The sequence below is a fragment of the Vanessa tameamea genome, chromosome 17 (assembly GCF_037043105.1).
Source record: "Vanessa tameamea isolate UH-Manoa-2023 chromosome 17, ilVanTame1 primary haplotype, whole genome shotgun sequence".
Classification (NCBI taxonomy): Eukaryota; Metazoa; Arthropoda; class Insecta; order Lepidoptera; family Nymphalidae; genus Vanessa; species Vanessa tameamea.
Window position 1 is genome coordinate 5,280,521 of NC_087325.1, and position 13,985 is coordinate 5,294,505.

Genomic DNA, 13,985 nt, shown 5'->3' on the forward strand with positions numbered 1-13,985 from the left:
ATTTTCATTTAGCTTAATATAAAAAATTCTCATACTTATTAAAAGTATTAATTTGAAAGTAATCCTGAACTTTGATGCAGTGTATGAGTCCTTCAGTGTAAAAATAATTTCTGAAATTCTAAGATGTTTTGTTACCACATAGTCTCATTCATTAATGAGACTATGCAAATGTGGAATGAGTAAAAAGCATGCTTTCTATGCTGTGCTGTAACGCAAGAATATAAAGACAACGTGAGGAGCGTTATTTTGATAAAATGCTACTAAGATATAATCAATAATTACGTCACTTTGCTCACCTTTAAACAATTCATAAAATTAAAAATATTTTTTCTATGTATTTAAGTTTGTTTGCTCTTATTGGCGTGAGAAAACCTACCTGTCAGGTCAGATGATAATTTCGTTAACGATAGACTATCGTTTCCTAAAATATGTCGCACTTAACTTTAAGAGTACAATTACTAGCTGCAATTAAGGCGAACCACAATATGGTAATTTATATTAGTTAGTAGCCTGGAGCTATTAAGTTGGCTGTATTACACTCACGTACCTCGTAAAGTGTTGTACTACATCTCTCTTTTAAGATTTTGTCGGTGTGGTACTTCTGTAAACTTGATGTCTAAATTAAAAATTAGACGAAAACAAAGGAAAATGATATATTTTTCTGACCACCATAGTTAGTGTATGTTTGTGTAGGACGCAGTGTAAAAAGGACTTATTGAGAGGTATTACTACTAATTTAGTATTTAATGTCAATGTTATTAAAAATTTTTGACATAAAAAATCGGCAGGAAAAGATAGTTTTCATGCATTTTGAATCCACGTTAAATGTTTAGTGCCTCTTTATAGCGAATTATAGTATTTAGTAATAAGAGACAATATTAAAAACGAAAATTAACAAACATCAAATTCCTTTGAATATATTGGTAGTCTTTAGTTACGTTTATTGCTTGTTCTTGCCGACGGAATACTAGAATTTCTAAAGAGCCTCTTTGAATATTTTGATATTTAGAAGGAGTTCTTTAACAAAAAACTTCAAATTAGATGCAGAAACCATAATATGAGAACAGTTAATGAACTTCTAGAATAATATTGTAGTGCATGATATTAGCCGAGCTTTAGCAAATTGCGTGTTTCTTACTCCTGCTGGCAATGAAATGTACTTGATAAAGACTTATAGTCTTTAGGTTCAATTTCCGTGTTAAATGTAAAACATAAAACCGATTGATGTTTTTATGTCAATATATCAGTCAGTATTCCGGAAATTTAAAATGGTGTTTAAAAACGGTGTTTACGGTCATCTGTCGCGGAATGCACTATAGGCTAATGATCCTGCGCACACATTTGAGCATTTTGAATTACTGGTAGGTAGTCATTGGGTCGAAATCCGTTATTAATTGTTAACAAAAATATAAAATACATATATTTCCAAAGATATAAAAGTAAGGCTTACCTGGACGTTACCTTGTCATTATTACAATAAAAAGCCTTAATTTCCAAAAAACTTTATTTTCTCATGACGTGCGTAGTTATTGTCACTGGTAGTACAAATGTACGCAATTAAATATTAAATGTGCGTGTTTTTTTTAATTAAGCATTAAATTAATTAAAAAGAAATTGATTTAATAAAGCACACATCAAATATCAGCTCTCGACGCTTCATCTCCATATACATTTTTCGTAAATTTAGATAAAAAAATTGGACTCAATATATGTATATATATATATAACAACGACAAAAATGCTTCTACAAATAATAAGTAGGGTGTATGAGACATACATACCATATGAAATTTATTACCCTGAGACGTCGTCGTAAATATTATATAAAATTTAGTTTTTTTAGTTATAGTCGTTTTGAGAATTAGAATAAAATCATATTTTTTTATATTTAACATTCTGTTAAGCATTAAAATATTTAAATTGAGTAACTTTTGGTTTAATATTACAGTAAAATTAGGTAGTCAAAGAAGGTTTAAACAATAATTTAAGTAAATTTTGTGCACCTGCTTATTGTACACTTGGTAAGACCTTGACATGTTTGCAATGAAAGGGACTTAGCGGTTTAAAATATAGATATTCGTACGAGATAGTACCGCCGCCGCCTAGCCTCCACAATTGTTCATGACATGTTAAATAATTAAACACAAATATTTACTTGTTGTTGTAATGTAAAAGAAAAACGAAATAAACAAATTCAAACGTCTAAATTTAAAGCGAGCGTAACTGCGATGCGTAGCTACTTGCGATTGATATATGACGACCTCCGTGGTCGAGTCCTTCCCGACCAAGTCAATGTAGAAAAAAGATCATTAGTTTTCTATGTTGTCTTGGGCCTGGGTGTTTGTGATACCGTCGTTACTTCTGATTTTCCATAACACAAGTGCTCCTACTTAAGCTTAGCTACTTAAATTGGGATCAGAGTAATGTATGTGATGTTGTCCAATATTTAAAAAAATAATAATAAAGTAATTATTGTCTGTTAGTCTCGCTCTCTCAATTATGGCTTGACCGATTTGAATATTTTTTGTTTTGTTCGCTTTATTAGAGGTGGTTTTAAATAAAAAAATATACGACTCACCTGTATATTATAAGTGGTCCAGGCGATACCCAAGAGACCTGATTACTGCTACGATCATAGTTTAGCGATCAGTTGCGAATAGTGGGCGATCTAGAGTTATGAAAGTCAAAGGACAAGATAACAAACAAGACAAGATGTCAAAGGCGATATAGCGCATCATTTAATTTGCTATTCACGAAGGACACTACAATAGTATATTTGGCAGTACATCCAGACAAATTTAACTATGAGTGCAGCGGACAGAGCAGCACGGCCACCGTGCACTTTCCTATGAGATGAAATGGCAAGTTAATACGCATTCAGCGTCGGAAACAAGGAACATAACTTGAAGGAAATCCTAATATATTTTCTTCAGATGCTCTGGATCATATTTACACAGTGTAAATATAAATTGTAGGGGAAGCGAAGTTCGACGGGTCATTTAGAAATCTATAAAAATAAAATTATAAAATAAAATCACCTCCTGCTCCTGTCTGTATATCAGCTATCTTCTCCTAAACTTCCCAAGGAATGTATATGTAATTTCCACTAATAGAAAAAGCAATAAACGAGATAGGCTTGTATATATATTGGACAAAATGGAAGAACGATAGCGGTATCCAAAAAAAAAATTCGTACGCTTATAAGGTACGAAACGTTGGCGAGACGTCAAATGTACAGCAAGTCAGTAAAGTCCACGACAGCATGTGTGTATTTTATAAGGTACACTCAAAACAAATATTTTAATCTAATATCAATTAAAATATTGTAAAAAACTATAGGTTAGATAATCTACAAAATTTTCACCAATTAATTATTAATCCTTATTTAGGTTAACGTGATAGTTACCTTTGGTATTTAATAAAGATTAAAATGGTCTTACTATTATAATTAATACTTTAGAAGATATCACCATTTCTAAATTATATAAAACAAAAAAAATCGTTCACTGCGAAATTGGTCGTCCGATAACTGATAAACTGATAATTATTACAATTAGTGTTGCATATCGATAGTCCACTATAGGTAGACAATCGATAGTCTATCGCCATATATATAGAAAATCGATAGCCAGTTATTTTTCGATAGTATTACTTTCACACGATAAGTTATTTTGTAGGCCAGGTAACGATATTATATTTTAATAAGTTTAATTAAATTTGCGCCAGAAAAGAGTATAAGAATTAATTAATTTAGAAATGTATCTTCGATTTATGAAAAATACATTAAAGTACCCTGTAGTTTAAAAATTGGATGTCTTCTAGTAGAAGTGTAAAATTTACATAATTACATACGACCATCGATGTCAAAATACGCCTTTTAAAGAAATAACAATATTCAATGATAAATTAGGGTCTCGATTCAAAAAACATTAACGAAAACTTTGATTTCGTCATTATCCTTTTCTCAAAATTCATTCAAAAACTATCGATAGTATCAATAGTATTGCTGTTACCGATAGTATTGCTTACAGAGAGCTGGCAATAGTGTCGATAGTATCGATAGTATCGCCGCTATCAATACTATTGCTCATGGAGAGCTTTCGACACTATCGATAGTATTGATCAAAACGATACTATCGATATCCTGAATAGTTTTCGAGGTCAACTATCTAAAGTCAAACTATCGATAGTTCTGCAAACCAGGTTACAATAAAATTTTGACCTTAGCAATTAAAAATCCAAATTTGAATCTATAGGCCGTATATTTTTATCTTTATTTCTCAATAAAATTATTATTCATACTTCTCATTTAACCCGGCGCCATGACGTGCAAATAATTACGTGAACAATGATACGGGGTCATTATGACCTTAGTTACTTTAGATAAAATTTAAATGAATTGCATAATTTCAATGTTTTTTTTATTAAATTATAGACCTTCAAACGAAAATTACTATTAAAAAAAAACGTTTATTGACAGGTTCCATGATATATTCAAATTCAACTTTGGAAACACAATATTCATAAATCTGCTCTTTTTTTTATTAAAATTATAAAACTAATAGGAAACATTAATCTTATTAAACAAAAGAGGGGTCAACACATAGTTCTTATTATATTAGTAAAAAAAAATGTTTTCCGGTTTCCCATTCATAGTTATATTTCATTTTAATTTTCAGACATATCACATGCTCAGGCCAAATGAAAATCGGGCTCTAAATTACTATTGTTGTAATCGGTTTCGTAAGTAAAAAAACTGAACATAATTAAAAAATAAATTAATAATAATCTCTAATTACGTAATAAATAATGTGTCCCGAAAATATCACACTTGAGTTATACGTTATATTTACCCGGTTTGACTTCACGCCGGTGTTATTTCTCTGTGCAGAGAGTATCGTACTCAATGCATGATCGTTATAAGTAGAGGATCATGTCATGTCGTCATGTCATCATCATCGTCATCGGGTCATGTCTTCAGCTACCTAATACGTAATATTAACAAACGAAATATGAACGTTTGAAATTGTTGCGGGTCAATATGACCCAGCGTCATTGGTGCCGGATTAACATACTATATAGTATAAAACAAAGTCGATTCCCGATCTTTTAAACTACGCAACGGATTTTAAAGAGGTTTTCTTCAATAAATAGAGTGATTTAAGAGGTAGGTTCATGTGTATAATAAATGTGTTAGATTTATTTTTATACACTTAATATATTACGTCTGGATATTTTAAGAATCATTTATATTTCTTTATTACTTTATTTTATTTTAAGGTTATAAGACATTAAAAGATTTTATATGAAACACAAATATTTATTTAACCATCATAATAGCTGTAGTTATCGTAATATTGTATTAATTAATATTTACATTAACACAAACTACCTTAATAATAACTTAATATTGATAATTGCAAAAAACAATTCATATAATCAATAATTTAACAAGCAATAACAATTATACTTTATCACAAAATTATATCATACCTTAAGGGGACTACATGAGCTAAATGCAAGTTTTATAATGCAAAAAAGTATATGATCCAGTGCAGTAAACCAAATGAAAAAAAAATATGGTAATCTTCAGGATACATGCTAGTTATTTGTTATTTTGAAAATACGATGTTATTAATTTGGTACGATAGAAAAAATTACAAAGTTACTTTTAAAAAAATCTTTTAACAAAGAATCCCCTTAAATGCTAACATCTTGCTGCTCCAGGAAAAGTAAAAAGTGTTCTATATGGAGCTTCCATCACTTATATAAGGCTCACTAGAAATCACATGATTCGCAATAATGAACAGAAAAGTCAAAGTACCCTCTTATTTAATATCAATGTTATCAATACAATTCAAAAATAAATTAAATCTAATTATTATTATTACAGAAATGATTAAAACATACAATACATAATGTAAGCCTTTTTTGTAGTCATCTAATTATTTAATAATTTCTTACTTAATCTGTCACATACATATTATAGTAGAGAAAAGCCGAGAATTTCAACTTTCCAAGCCAGAAAATGTAAGAATTTATCATTTCCTCATTAATAAGTATATATTTAAAGAAAATGTGAACATTAAATAGTATTATTGTCTACATTTCAGTTTAATTTGTGAAATGGGATGAGTATTTTTTTTTATTATACTCTGAAAGACATTTTTTAAAGCATAATATAATTTTACACTTTCGAAATGAATGATGAAAGACAAAAACATATTTTATTTGACGATTAAAATGATGTGGACTTTTAGACACTATGGTAACCTATCAACATTCCAATAAGGAAAAACAATATTACTATTACTTAAAAAATCGCAAAATTCAGGAATTATCTACATTGCTTAGTCTTAGTTTTAACGTTTAAAACGCAATAAAAATCATTATGACACATAAAAGAAGACACAAATTAAAAATAAACATATTGTAGCACCAAATAAAAAAAAAGGTTTAGTAATAATTTTACTCGAATCATGTCACAATAAGTAAAAAAAAAACTGCATAGTGAAATCTCGCACGGCTGTTTTCTTAAGACAGTTTAATATGTCATTATAGCATATAAACATTTTATCAAAATCGGTTAAGCCGCTCCCGAGGAGTTTTTTTTTCTATTTTTCAGTTATTCTTTTCTCGGAAAAGTCTCGAGTTCAGGGATTTAGAGTAGAGATATAATTGTCACCGTTTTTATACTTACGATGTCATCCCAGCCATTCTTGAACATCATAAATTATTTTAAAATTGATAACTGATGTTTAAGCAACGCAATTACTTACCGATGGTAGGTAAAACCTCTTGTTTGTATGTTTTATAGTTTATTTGGGCACAATTAGGTACACGAACACAAACTAAAGTAGTAGCGCGACAAGTTTGGGCATAGCACAAACTTCGGGCACGCTTGGTCGGGCGGCTTGTGGTATCTATCTAGTCTACTCTAAATCTGTAGTTTTCATATTTTTTAATTTCTAAATGTATTTATTAACATAAGAATTAATAACATCAAAGTGCTTAAATATAAACAAACATTTATTAAAAATAGTTACTGTATAATAATAAATAAATAAATCTTGACCGCGCGGGAATGCTAGCAAGAATGCTAGCATTGCCCCGTTGAATCGCAATTCCGATCCTCTGGGCTAAGAACAAACCAGCCCTCCTGTCACCAGTGGAGACAATAAGGCGAGGTGTTATACTTTTGATGAAGCTTTTTGCACTACTACTCCAAGGGCCAAGTGTTTCGACAGCAAATGGAACAAAAAAGTAATTTGACATAAGACACTTAACTTTGTTTCTCGGATATGAGACGGGGCTAACGTGTCAGCGCATATAGCGTCCCACACAAGGACTCGTCCTCGTTCCCAGGGAACCAATGTTAATCCATCAGGTCTCTTACCATCATCACGACTAATTCCACGAGGCTCAGTAAGAGCAGGGACGTCGATGGTGTCAAGAGGCCTTTTTATTGTGTCATTAAGAGAACTATGGTGGAAAAGCCTGCCTGAACTCCTTGGGCAAGAGAGACCATGTAAACCGAAAGAGCCAACACGGGCATCTGTGCTCTGAGCACAGCGGTGTTCCCAGTCGGAGACCAATCGATATGCGGAAACATTAATTATCTAAAAGCGTCCCAAGATTTTTAGAGGGTAATGAATTCAACTTGACTCTTGAGTTGATAACGCTAGAAGCTTGGCACGGTTTTGGGCACTTGTTAAATTTTGTGTCAAACTGTGTAGTGTAACGTGGACCAATGGCGAATCCCAAAGTTTTTGTTTTGTAACTTCCTTAGGGGGATATCATCATTAGGGCACTTTACCTTCCAGGTCTCTATCGCCTCAGTAACGTTTGTGATTTTGATTGATTTTGATTTAAAAATTTGTGAACAAAGGTCTGAAATGCTATGTACAGCAGAAAGAAAGACTGGAAGGACAACATTTGAAATTTTCCTCACGCCGATGCCACCAAATGGAATGGGAAGTGTAGCTTGAGTCCAAGAATACTCATTGAGAGATAAATTTAGAATTCTAAAGTTTCTAAAGTTTTTTTAAGGATGGCGTCGATTTGATTGGTAAGACTAGGATATTTCCAGATTGGGCTCGCGCTTAGAATGTATATTAATTTTAGAACAAAAAGGCAATGTTTTAAGATGGTATAAGCTATATGAGAATTTAAAATGCCCAATCTGTCAACATTGTCCGAAAATATTTTAATTTTATCATTAAGAATAGGCTCTATGCCTTCATCAAATAGTGGTGTGCACCAAGGAGGCAAAGTGTATCTTTATGAAGATTTTTTATGTTAGGTGCAATTTTATTAAATATATCCGTTGCCGAACTAATGTTATTGGGAGTTAAATTGTCCGTAAAAAAAAATCACATTTTGAAAAATTTTATTTAAGACCAACCTTATCAGATTGTTCTTTAATTTTAATTAAATTTTCAATAACATCATCTATTTTACCTCCTATAGTTTCATCATGTAGGTACCAAATATTTAATTTAGATAGCAAAAAAATAATTTCGAAGGTGAACTAACATTGGTAAACGTAAGGCTAAATTTCAGGCAGATTAGAGAAGATTTCGTTAAGCAAGGCTATCTAAGGAGTTAAAAGCATTCTTTACATCAACTTTCAGAAGCACCTCGGCCTCGTTTGCTTTTATAAAAGTACGAGTAGAGCGTACTGCTGCTTCAATCTGTAGTTGAGTTATTAGAGAATATGAAATTCTCAGTATCTCGATATTTCAATGGTGTAGGTCCTCCCAACATATTCTCAAAATGTACCATGCTTATATCCCCATATTTAGTTTTTAGTCACCTCTTATTAAAAGGTTTTACAGTTACACAAAGATATTTTACAGAAACATTTATTTTTAATAATTTACATAAGTATATAATATAATTTTTGTAATATTGAGTTAAATATTCCGTCAAAACTTTTTGCTTTAGGTTTATATTATTTTGCACCTGATTTATTTAAATTGTGACGAACTATTCTAACTCGTTTTTTATAAGTAAAACTTCTCCTGTAACTGCTTAATTATGTTTAAATTATTTACCAATAATTATTATTATACTTTTTACTGTACGAATTAAAAATTAATCAAATTTTAATTCAATTTACTATTTACTTAAAAATGAGTTCAAAAGGTGGTTTTAAAACTTTGGTACATATTTCGTTTCCACCATCCAAAGATTGTAAGTAATAAGTATACAATCAAAAAAACAAAAATCGTAAAATATTTTATAATTTTTTTAATTAAAATATTTGTCCTTAGTTTTTGATCTATTTTAATTTTAATAATTATTTTTTCCTTTATATTTGTAAACGTATACGAACAAGCAGCCGACTCGAATTGTTGTCGTTGTTTATTTAGAAACTTAGTTTCTGTCCGCGTATGCAAGGATAAGGCAGTTACTAAGTTAGGTTAGCCAAGAGACAATCTATACATATAATAAAATTGGAGTGTCTGTTTGTAATATTAAAATAACCGCGTTTTACTAATACATATGTATGTATACACGGTACATATATCTAAATAATTTTTTTATCAATTTTTGTCTGTCTGTTTGTTCCACCTAATCTCTGGAACGGCTGGACTGATTTTGACGGGACTTACACTGGCAGATTTAATAAGGAATAACTTAGGTTACTTTTATTTTAGAATTATATGTAAAATAATAATATTTTTATTAATTTCAAACGCGCACGAAGTCGCGGGCACAGCTATGTATAATTCTGGAAATCAAAGCATGATTACTTATCCGCTTTAAATTTTTCATGTAACGGAATATTTATTTATTCGGCAAGTAGAATACGTAAATTAATTAATTGTTACCATCTGCGTGGTTTGAAGATTAAAAATATAGGGATGTCTAAAATTAAATATTTTTGCTTTCTTTAAGTGAACTAGCAAGAAAAAATGTGAAACAGATGGAGAGACTCAGCACCGCTACTTGATTGTATAAGACGAGTAGTTACATAATGTAATTGATAATGTTGATTCTCTGTTGTTATCGTTCATTTTTCTTTTAACCTGGGATAAGTTTAGAATCAGATTACTTGTTTCGTGTCGTTGATCAACTTTGTCGTAATATTTGCTATGCATGAATTTCAATTACGTTTTTATGCATATAAATAAAATAATAGAACTATATTGCTTTCACTTGCCTATTAAATGTGAAAAATCGGCTTGAAAAGAAAAACACCTCGGACCTGAGAACAACCGCGAATGAAATACAGCGATTTTTTTTAAATTTCAAGTTTATCTTTTTTTTGGTTTCATTACATTGACATTTATTTTTTATTTTAAATATAATAGCCTGATATATATTATTTCATTCCCAATCACGGCTAAAAAACATTTTGGGAATATCCTTTATTGCACAAAAGTTCCTTTGCGATTCTTTTTAATTTTACAACTCTTAATGACTCATACTTTGAATGACTCAAATTAATATATTAGAAAATATTATAGGAAAAAGACCACTGGTGATTCTATTCACTTGCGTGCATTTGCGCTGTGGTGCGACCATTCAATTAAAAGATAATTTTCAAATGCCCTTATATACGAATCATAAAAGGAACAGTGGTTTGTATTGCCTTGCAAAGCCGGGATGCGGAATTCAAAAGTATTTATATATTTCAAAAAATATGTGTAATCTGAAGTATTATTGGAATTAGTAAGTCGTTTTCTAGAACTAGCAATCTATGTTCAGTGTTTATAAAAGTTACATTATTAATTTCCTGTTTTTGTAATGTTTTGCTTCGGTAAGTACAAAACGGTGCTAGGTGCCAAATAGTGACTAAATAATTGGTAGATATTAGGACTTGAAGTCAGTTTTGACAAATTAACTTTACTCTAGCAATTATTTAATTGCTATAATATACATATTCTTATAATTCTTATAAAGAATTCGAAGTAGCGTTTATTTTAAATTTAAGTAAAACTTGAACATTTTGTAATGTTCTCAAAGTATTAATAATATTATAGGAAAGGCATATTATTGTCATTTATCACATCATGTCATTTATCAACACAGATATCGCACATGTTTTTTTATAACACGTCTTTTTATCGTTTATTCGATGAGACCGTGTGATCCTCGCTGATTACATTTCTAAACATAACGATATATGTTTAAATTCATTTAAGTCTCAGCCTTATACTTTAAATGGAAACTTTAATTTGTTAATTAATTTTTTATTTGGATATATTTTTTTAACGAGTTTAGGATTCCTTAACCCTTACGATTGTGTTCAAATAAGGTCAAGGTTTTTGACAAAATGTTATGATCGTTACTGAATGTTTAGTTTCTTCATAATATATAAATACTATTACTTGGTTACTATCAACTTACTAATTTTAATTACTTACTAATTGAATTTAACCTGGTTTTATTTATTAGCACGAAATATTTGGTTTAAAAGTAAAATTTATCCAGTGAAATACACAAAATAATTAGCTTGTGACAGTGCAAAAACCTTCATTTAAAGTATAACAACTCGTGTTTTTTCAGTGATGATAGGATGGTTGGTTAATTTTTTGCCTAGATGATAGAAAATGCAACTCAACAGAATTGTGTGTGAAATTAATATAGGTCGCGATATTTTGTAGAAATAGTGTACGTACTGCGGAAAATTATGATTTATTTTCCGAGTACAGCTCAAGTCAAGCAGTTTTACGAGAAATCTGAGTTATGTTCCACACATAAGTGACAGTGGGCACTTTTTGGCGGATTGTGTTATCATTAGAAAACTGTTATTAAATTAAACTTTAAGTCATTTTTAATTGAAGACGACCGTAAACTGATCTGGTATACATGTACAAGTAATTATTTCGATTGGTACAGCCTCATAATTATCATAATTATTGTATTGTTTCAGAGGGGAAGAGAGTGCTGGTAACGCGTGTGCGATGGCTGCGTCGGCTGCGGCGCCGGCTACTTGGCGAGGCACCAACGACAGCGCGACTGAGTTCTGCCGTCGTGGTAACACCCCTGCGGCATACGGCAGGTACCAGAGGAACAGCTCCACAGCACCATATGCTACGCCCCCTTCAAATGTTGAAAGGTTTAATATAAAACAACGTGATCATATATCTTCATATTCGAGCATGGCGATGGGTCAACGCGAACCTTATTGAGCTATTATATTTTAATTTCGCTTATATATATAAATATTCAAAGGTGCTTTGGTGAGTCGGGTTAACTATATGGTAATCTAAAAATTGCATAGAATTAATAGAAGTTACTTTGCCTTTATTTATAAATTCACGTATTTATAATTTCAAGTGAATGTCACCTGCCACGAGAGGATAGTTTTAAAATGTAAGAGGGTTGTAATCGATCTAAGAGAATAAAATCTTAATTCAAAACTGAAACATTTATATATGTTAAATTAACTGTTTTTTTTGACGTAGCGATCTGATCCCGTGTATCGGTTGGTTAAATTAAAGTTTCTAAGTATTAGTAATAAATTTTGAATATATGACTTCTTGTATGTATCGAGAAAATCCTACCAAATATTTAAGGTTTTTCATTTTATATCTCGAAATCGAATACATATTTATATTTTTAAAAACAAAATTTATTCATTTTATTATTTATAAGTATGTCTAAAATAAATACATATAAGTTTCACTAAGATTTATAAATTTTATCAAGGCAAACAATGGTTATAATTTTTGGAATATTTTTGCCATCTTTTTAAGGAAAGTTTTTACTAGCACTTGTTAATTTAGATTATAGATAATCGCATCAGTAATAGGTACACTATGCTGCGATAGAATTAAGTTTGCATCGTGTTTTTGTTCCTTTCTACATGAGTCGACGGCGCATGTAAAAATTTTTCATCCTCCTATATAATTTTATACTTTTAATGACGCTTAAAATGCCAAGCATAATGAGTTTATTGTGTAATAGCATATCATCGTTAAAGTAGAAAATATATTTTAACTAAGTAATTGATCTAGAATTTTGTTAACGATTATATTGTATTTGTCCTCGGACGACTTTATTCTACTTACTTAACGTCCATATGTAGTGTGTACGTGGGCATCGTAAATAACGAGACAACCTTTAAAAAAATAATAATATATTTTTAAATAGTCACGAAAGTCACAAATAATCACAAGAAGTCACCAAATCGTTGACACTCTGAGCAGTTCTTAGGCAGGTCGCGGCAAAAGTAACTGAACTGAAAGCACGCTAACCACTAGCCAGTAAATAACATAAACATGAAGGCGCTGTACAGAGTCTGGCTGGCGAGTGGTTGGTGTGCCTTATATATATTATAAAATCAGATAATGTTAACATAGATGTAATTAAAATCACCCTTAGGATTATTAAAAAATTGAGAGCAACGAAAAATATACATTCTATACATTTGCAGATGTTGGAGTAAATATTAATTAGCCTTTTAATTGTCAACCCAGCCAGTTTATTAAATATTCGTTTAATCAACTTCCTGAATAGCATTAACGCCAATACATCTTTTGCATGTAGTATACTACAACAATAACATATATAATAATAATATGGGTAACATGCTTTAGGCTCTACCTTGTATATCGTTACATTTCGTCCTATTTTACACCATGAAAATCTTTGTCACCATGTCAGATTTAATCCGGAAATATCATCAAATCGACTAATTTTCACAATAAATTTATACGTCTGTGGGAATTAGTCTGCCTGAAAACATATTCATGAAGTTTGAACACAGTCAGACGCGGCGGGATCATAGGTACTTATTCAATACATATGTTTTACTAGTGTCAAAGATTTACCATCCAAGAAGAACCGCTGCTAGAAACGCAGCGGGTTTTTTACCACAAATATTTTAATGTACCTAATATTATATTTTACAATAAGATAATAAAACATACTTTTATTTAAAATAGCATAAAAGGCAAACATTTTATTTGTTATGGTCTATAAAGTTGTACAGCTCTAATATAATGTTTTTCAATTATATAAGAATATAA

At 30.6% G+C, this 13,985-nt stretch overlaps 2 protein-coding genes across 6 annotated transcripts in view; one reads left to right on the top strand and one right to left on the bottom strand.

Annotated features, from left to right (window-relative positions):
* The window catches only part of LOC113400289 (uncharacterized), a 215,511-nt gene that overhangs the window by 103,572 nt on the left and 97,954 nt on the right, over window positions 1-13,985 (bottom strand). The gene's annotated exons all lie outside the window — the stretch shown is intronic.
* Window positions 1-13,985, top strand: part of LOC113400262 (protein split ends) — an 84,439-nt gene that overhangs the window by 49,436 nt on the left and 21,018 nt on the right. For 2 of the 4 annotated variants that reach the window (XM_064217435.1, XM_026639772.2), the window contains exon 3: window positions 11,885-12,070. In XM_064217435.1, coding sequence (XP_064073505.1) covers window positions 11,885-12,070 — 186 coding nt within the window. The remainder of the gene's footprint in view (window positions 1-11,884; window positions 12,071-13,985) is intronic. The other 2 variants (XM_064217436.1, XM_026639773.2) reach the window with 1 other exon arrangement.